Here is a 7,081-nt window from a genome sequence, read left to right as displayed (position 1 = left end):
AATGACAGCATCTACAATTTTTTAAAGATATTTTCTTCATCAAACACAATAGATGAATAATCTTCAAGATCTCCAACACAGTCAATGTCTTATTTTTAGGAGTACAAATGTCAATTATCCAGCAGTCAATCAATGCCTCTAGACATATTTTGACGTCACAATTTATGATGCTGATTTTTGCTTGTTTTGAATCTGGGTTTGAAAGACCCAAGAAATTCAAATACAATTTGCCTCCATTGGTAGCGGAAAATTTTAAGGTTTAAATATTAATTAATTAATGAAAAGCAAAATGGCAACAATTTTGTTATCAGAATAAATGAAAGCAGTTGTGCGGTGTAATAAAATGACATGGCTTTACCAAAACTCAACATATGATATTTAACAGTCTTTAACTTTTACATCATATGCTTAGTGTATAACGTGATTTTGGGACCAGGAAAAATACTATAGAAGAAACTATAATGGGATAACTGAACAAAAGAAGACAACACCGACTCACTATTAGGATTTAGGACCATACACTAGGTATTCATACTAGAACGGCTGCGCTACAGAACAAATTAGCATTCTGAAAATTTTGCAAAACAATCAACAATATAGAAACCGACACAAAATTTCTATGAAATTGTTGTAGCTCTCATATTCACATACTAAAATGCCGACACTTGATTGATGCCATAGAATATTGGTGGCCCATCACGCAGTTAACTTTTGTGAAGAACTAAGAGCATTAATATGCTGAAGATGTAGCGCAGCTAGAAGTCCCTGCCAGGTTTCACCATGTCCACCTGCTAATTCAAAGTTCAGAAGTTTCTTCTGCTTCCTGTAGTAATCTTCCAACAGCTTGCACTAGAAGAGAAAAATAAACCCCAAAAATATAAGTATAAGTACCAAGTGATTAGTATGTCAAACAGGCATATTCTTAGCACAACTTTAGAGTTAGTATGGGAAACTTCAAAAATTGAAAAAAAAAACAATTATTTCCTCAGACAACACTAATCCATGAAGGCATCAAAATGAAAATAAAAGTGATTGGTTACCTCGTCTTCATGACTTTGGACATTTTCATCAGGCAATTGTTTTGTTGGGTTCCTGGAGCTGGTCATAAGAATATATTCTTGGCGAGAATTAAATTTTCGGTTTCCTAGATTCTTTTTAACTAATTCCTCTTCCGAACTTTTGAAGTTCACCACCAGATCAACATGGGCAATGTGATCAAGGATCTCCTGTGAAACATCATGACATTTTGTAGGAATGAATAACAAAGAAAATTTTGAGCAGTTCATGATTTGATAGGTGAAATGAAGCAACTTACAGCTTGGATCCTTGTTCGAGGGAATCCATCGAGAATAAACCCAGTTTCGCCTCTTGAGTACCCATCGTCCAGTCTCTTCTTTAGCAGCCCAAACATAATTTCCTCTGGGACAAGTTTTCCATGATCCAAGGCATTTGCTATCTGCATCGGAAGAACACCACGTCACACTAATATTAAGAAAACAATTTTACTACCCATTACCCAATGGTATGTTTAGTGCACAGGAAAAAATTAGGAATAAAGCGACGAGTAATGATATATTCTCTTTGGTTTAGTAAAAGAGAATGAAAAGGGAAAAATACAGAAGAATAAACTTTCGACAGTAAAAGTTCAATTTTTTTTCTTTAACTTTGCCTTTAACTTAAAATTCAAATTTTGTTTCACACAGACTCTATTACAATATAAAAACTTAATCACAAACTATAATGTAACGTAGATTTATCAATTTTAATAGTAATTATCTTATAGTCTACTAAATAATTTCTGACAGTATAAAAATTATTTCACACTGTAATTACGTGAATTATTTATTTAATGAACAAAAACCAAGCAAGCTTAAAAAAAATCAGTATAACGATTCAATCCCAAATTTCCATATAACAACAACCTTAACAACATATTTAGTGATAATTATTTTACAAAAAAAAAGTTAAAAAAAGTAAAACAGTTAAAACCGAATCTTCAGTTTAGACACATTCTAACAAACCCAAACGTTTAAAATGCAAGCTTATAATTTGTGCTTAAAATTGATTTTGTAAAAATAATGTGCCTGATATATGTTTGAATGTTTTTATTCATCGCAAATTATTTAAAGTTGCTTAAATTTAAAATAATTTCTAAAAACATAAAGTTCTTCAATATGAAACCAAACGTGATCACAACAGTACTTACCTAATTTTTTCTTAATTCGACATGATTCTCACAAATAATGTTAATTCAAAACTAGAGAAAGGCGTCCAAAGAAAAATTTGGGAGAATTACGAGGAAATGAAAGTAAACAAATTGGGAGAATTACGAGGAAATGAAATGAAAGTAAACTAGCGGAAAAAGGCGAAAGGAAACCCTAGAACGGAAGAGTGAATGAACGAATTACTTGGTGGTAGAGAGAGGAGCGAGGGTTAAGGTCCTGGCTGAGGAGCGTGGCCATGGAAATGTGAGGAACTTCTAGAAGCTTAGAGAGCCTCTTCGCGAATAGGTTCCTCCTAGCTCCGGGCTCCCCTATCATCACCCACTGCACTCCGCGCTCCGGCGTGCAACCCTGCGCGTCCAGCACGCCGCGTGGCGCGCACTCCTCTTCCTCGTCATCGTCGTAGTAGCACTGTGCCGCGGCCGCCGATCCAAATCCCCGGTTGGAGCGGAGAGCGAGGCCCCTCAGCGGCACCGCGGCGACCCTGAGTCGTGCGATTGCGGACATGGCGGCGGCGGAGGCGTGTTTTCCGTTACTAAGGTTTCGAGAGAGAAAATGGGAAAGGGTGCGCGATATGGAGAAACAGAGAACCCTGGAACTGAGGTTTTAAGAGGGGATTTTTTACTGCTATTTGTGGTTACGAAACGACACTGTTTTGTTTAGTAATTACTGAGAGTGCCACTCGCTGCGCGTGTAAGGAGCGAGCTATTTGCCACGTGAGTGAAGGTGATTGGTGTGTATCAAATCCGGTGTGTGCGGGATCACCGTGTCCCTTTTTGACAATTAAGCGTAAAAGTTGGGTGTTGTGGCAAGTGAGTGACACGCCTTTAATTTGAGTTGGATCCCATTTTATATTTTCATAAATTACGCTGCCTTCTCCAATATAACTCTTTCATTTTATAAATAAGTTTTTATTTTATTTTACTTAGTTTTTATATGGAACACATCTTGTGTTCGAATCAAAACATACCAAACAGGAACTAAAAGTAAAAATTAAAGCAATATAAATCAATTTCAAATAATATATTGGCGAGTTAAATAATATCTTATTTTATGTTTTTTTTAGAAAATATTTTTAATCAATTTATAAAATATATATCAAAATATGTTACGTATTTGTCGTTATTTTAGCTTTGAAATCCACGAATTGACATCATCGAAGGCAATGCAAGTGTAGCTAAACGCACGCAAATCATAATTAAAAGGTAACATTTGATAGAAACAAAGTTTTAGTTTTCCAGAAATTTATGGTTTAATTTTATTTTTATTTTTATGTTTGGTTCTTTTTAAAACAATCCATCTAAAGAAACCTTCTATAAATTTTATATGATCATTTTTATAGCATATTTTATATTTATAGTGACACATTTCTTTTACTAATTTGACCTTAGTAAATGTTTTTATAGATGCTTTGAGATTTTCTTTAAATCAAAGAAATAAGATAAACGATGAGTTATAATTCATAATAAATATATGGTTGATATTTAAACTTCTGATGGATAATTTTCTCTGTTATTTCGACTATTTTACTAAAATCACCCGATGCTCCTAGTAAAATATGTAATTATCATAAAGAATAATGTTTTAAATTTACACACAAAAATTAAATATTTATTATTAAGGATAAAATATCTAAATCAATATTATTTTAAAAAAATCTAAAAACTAACTGATTTATTATTATTAGTTTAGCCCAATGTCGAGCAATTTTGAATTGGTTTAAAAAATAAAATTTAAATTTAAATTTAAAAGTAATATATATATATATATATATATTAAAATTTAAGTTATATCAATAAAATTAATTTTATTTTAGATTAACTGATTTGCAAAATAAATCATAATGCATATATATATATGCATATATATATATATGCATAAAATTGTTCTTGTCAGTTGACTTGTTTGTCTGTTGACTTTAATGACAAGCTCTAACTCCATCTGTCTTTTCGAGAATCTGTTATATCTCTTGTTACTTTAGAACGTAGCTTCGCTGAAATAGAGAGAGTCTACCTTGTTGATTCACTCTGACGATCTAGACAATAAAAAGCTTACTAAAAATAAAAAAGTATTGAGTTTCAGTCTTAGAAACAACATACCTTAACCTGGGGTCTCGAGCCCCTTTTTATAACTTACCTCTTGTAACAGTTTCCTCTTACGAGAATCTAATCTCAACTGAAAGCATACTCAACAGGAGAAACACACGGTTCAGGGGCGCCTTCTCTCAAGGTGCTACAACAAAACGAATATTGTCTCCCAAGAGTGCATAGAATAATAACAGAATAACCAACAAGGGACACCAACTCATGCACCAACATCAGAGGAACATTTTGTTTGTAGAGGCACCCTACTCATGGTGCAACATTGTCTTTCACTGTACATGCAACCTAACCACTGTGTGCCCTAGAACACACGAGCTTAGGTTTAAAAGAAAACATTTACTTGACCTAAACCCCACACACACTAAACTTACCCCTAGGTCCAGAAATACCCTTTATTAATAGCCCTATATTTAGATATAAAAGGTTACTTTAATTATACAAAAACAGATATATTGATAAAAGGGTCCAATCACATGGCCCACTTTATTGGCCAAATAGCCAATCTAACCTACCTGTGTCATGTACCAAGATTCGATCACCGAGTACAGAGCCTTGAACGCTTTGTCCAGTATAAAAATAATATTATTTTAAAAAAATATTATTTTAAAAAATAAGATATTATTTTAAAAATGGATTAACTGTGCTTCAATTTAAATTACATATTTTTTTATGTATAATTTGGATATACAATTGAAACATGTTTATTTTGACACTTAAAAAAATGTCAATGAAATTTTTTCTAATTTTTTAATTAACTTATTTGTGTTTCTTTAATATGTTTTCAAAAGAATAATTGTATATAAACTTGTACATTGAAATTAAATAAAAAAATTTATATTTAACTTTTATTTCTTTTATTTATTTTATTTATCGATAAAAAATAATATATTTTAATACCCATAAATATTCGTGAATACTCCATTTTTTTAACAAGCAAGTAGTTATGATGTGGATTTGGGAGAGAGTAGTGGTGAGATTTTCTACCTACAACGAAGGGTAATACTTTTTTGTGTTAAAATAATTCAAAAGATTTAGATGTGTAGGTATTATTCTCCGTAGGTAATAATGATGAATTTACTTAAGAATTTAGATATATAAATAAAAAATTGTGGATAATATTGATTTTGTTGTAGTGTTTTTAAATTCAAAATTATTTAAAAAATAATATAAAAATAGTAATAAAAATATGTATCTAATGGTATAGATGAATCATTAAATAAAAAGGTAATAAATTTTAAAATGTAATATTAGCATATTGAGAAGGTAGTAAACAAAATCATGTGGTTATTGGTGGAAGAAGAAAGAGACTGGAGTTGTGAAGCAGAATCCTGGGAAATTGATGGCTTCTGAAGTGGACACGTGGTTGGTCAGTGAGGAAGAAAAGTTAACCTGCGTTTGGCCAAGTCGCTGCCACGTAGCATACGAATTCACCTGTAACAGATTTGTTTTAATTCTCACAACTTTTGTTGAGAGAAAAAAAAAAGACAGAGATCAAATACCAAAGTGATGGTTAATAAAAAACTGTATATAGTTAAAAAAAATACAATGTTTTAATCAATATATTTGTAATTCATTTCTTATCTTTATAATTATATTTATTACTTAAATTACTTTTTTCTTTCACATTTTTATTTTTCATTTAGTTTCTTCTCTTTTATATTTTACTTATTTAATAATTATATTATTTAAATTATTTACGTATTTCGATAAATTATTAGGAATAATTTATTATTTATTATTTAATCTTTATTTTTTATTATTTAGAAATAGACACACTAGGTTTTTTTTTTCTGCTGTAGTATCTATATTAAATTATATAAAATAAATATATCTTTAATAAATAACATACCTTTTTAATAAAATACACAATTTTATAATTCTATACTAAACGGGTAACTATATAATGTTTCATTTAAAAATAATTACGACTTACATTTCTGTTAAACTTATTATTATAAAATGTAACTCTATATTAATATTATTTTAATATAATAAAAATAATATATGAATGTAGAGGAGAGCATATACTTCCCCTGATAATAAAAGTATTAATTTATTTATATATCTCTTATAAATATTCAAGTTTAATTTAATTTTATTGAGTGGAAATAGGAAAAATACACCTAATGAGTAATACTATAAACCTAATTAATAATAAATTATTGATAAATTCTAGTATAATCATATTAAAAAATAACTTTAAATTTAATTTTATCCTACAAAACAAATATGATATGAAGAAAGTTGCACTTACCTATATTGTATAATTTGATTATATATTTAAATAACTTAAAATCTTTAACAAATTTATCTCAATTTTTTGTTTTGTTTTATGTGTTAGAGTTGATATTCTAAAGTATAAAAAGTAATTTATAAACGAAAAACAAGATAATAGGTATTTATGAAATGCAAGAAGAAATTATCTAAAAAGATAATTATAAACTTGAACTAAAATGTCATTGGACGGAATGAATTGAGAGTTTGGACGATGATTAAACATATATTGAAAAAAATCATGAGTTAAATTGTTGCCTGAATGTTCAATGGGAATGTTTTAACACTCTATTTGGAATCACTATTCATATTAGGAATAATATAAATCAAAGAATTAATATGTAAAAGATAAGTGATGAATAAAATCTAAATGGGTTAAACAAATTTGATTACTTCTAGTCTTATAAGCACTTAACTCACTAATAAATAATTTGGATTTGATTTTAAAATTATAAACTGAATTAAAGAAAAGTGTAGTTTTTA

General features: G+C 29.5%; 1 protein-coding gene across 1 annotated transcript; it reads right to left on the bottom strand.

The window, feature by feature from the left end:
* Positions 1–353: 353 nt before the first annotated feature.
* Positions 354–3,045, bottom strand: LOC137813711 (probable adenylate kinase 7, mitochondrial). The gene is made up of 4 exons (XM_068616099.1): positions 2,409–3,045; positions 1,316–1,456; positions 1,041–1,226; positions 354–849 (listed from the first exon to the last, which is right to left on the bottom strand). The coding sequence occupies exons 1-4, from the start codon at positions 2,727–2,729 to the stop codon at positions 697–699; spliced, it is 801 nt and encodes a 266-aa protein (XP_068472200.1). The 5' UTR covers positions 2,730–3,045; the 3' UTR covers positions 354–696.
* Positions 3,046–7,081: the final 4,036 nt, after the last annotated feature.

Source organism: Phaseolus vulgaris, chromosome 1 (genome assembly GCF_000499845.2).
Source record: "Phaseolus vulgaris cultivar G19833 chromosome 1, P. vulgaris v2.0, whole genome shotgun sequence".
Taxonomy (NCBI): Eukaryota; Viridiplantae; Streptophyta; class Magnoliopsida; order Fabales; family Fabaceae; genus Phaseolus; species Phaseolus vulgaris.
The sequence above is the reverse complement of the archived record's forward strand: the minus strand, read 5'-3'. Positions and strand labels throughout refer to the sequence as shown.

Coding starts and splice junctions, on each gene's coding strand:
- LOC137813711 (XM_068616099.1), bottom strand. CDS start 2,729: ATGTCCGCAATCGCACGACTCAGGGTCGCCGCGGTGCCGCTGAGGGGC. Junction 1,227..1,315: donor CTCGAACAAGGATCCAAGCT/GTAAGTTGCTTC, acceptor GATGTTTCACAG/GAGATCCTTGATCACATTGC. Junction 850..1,040: donor TCCAAAGTCATGAAGACGAG/GTAACCAATCAC, acceptor TTTCTCTTCTAG/TGCAAGCTGTTGGAAGATTA.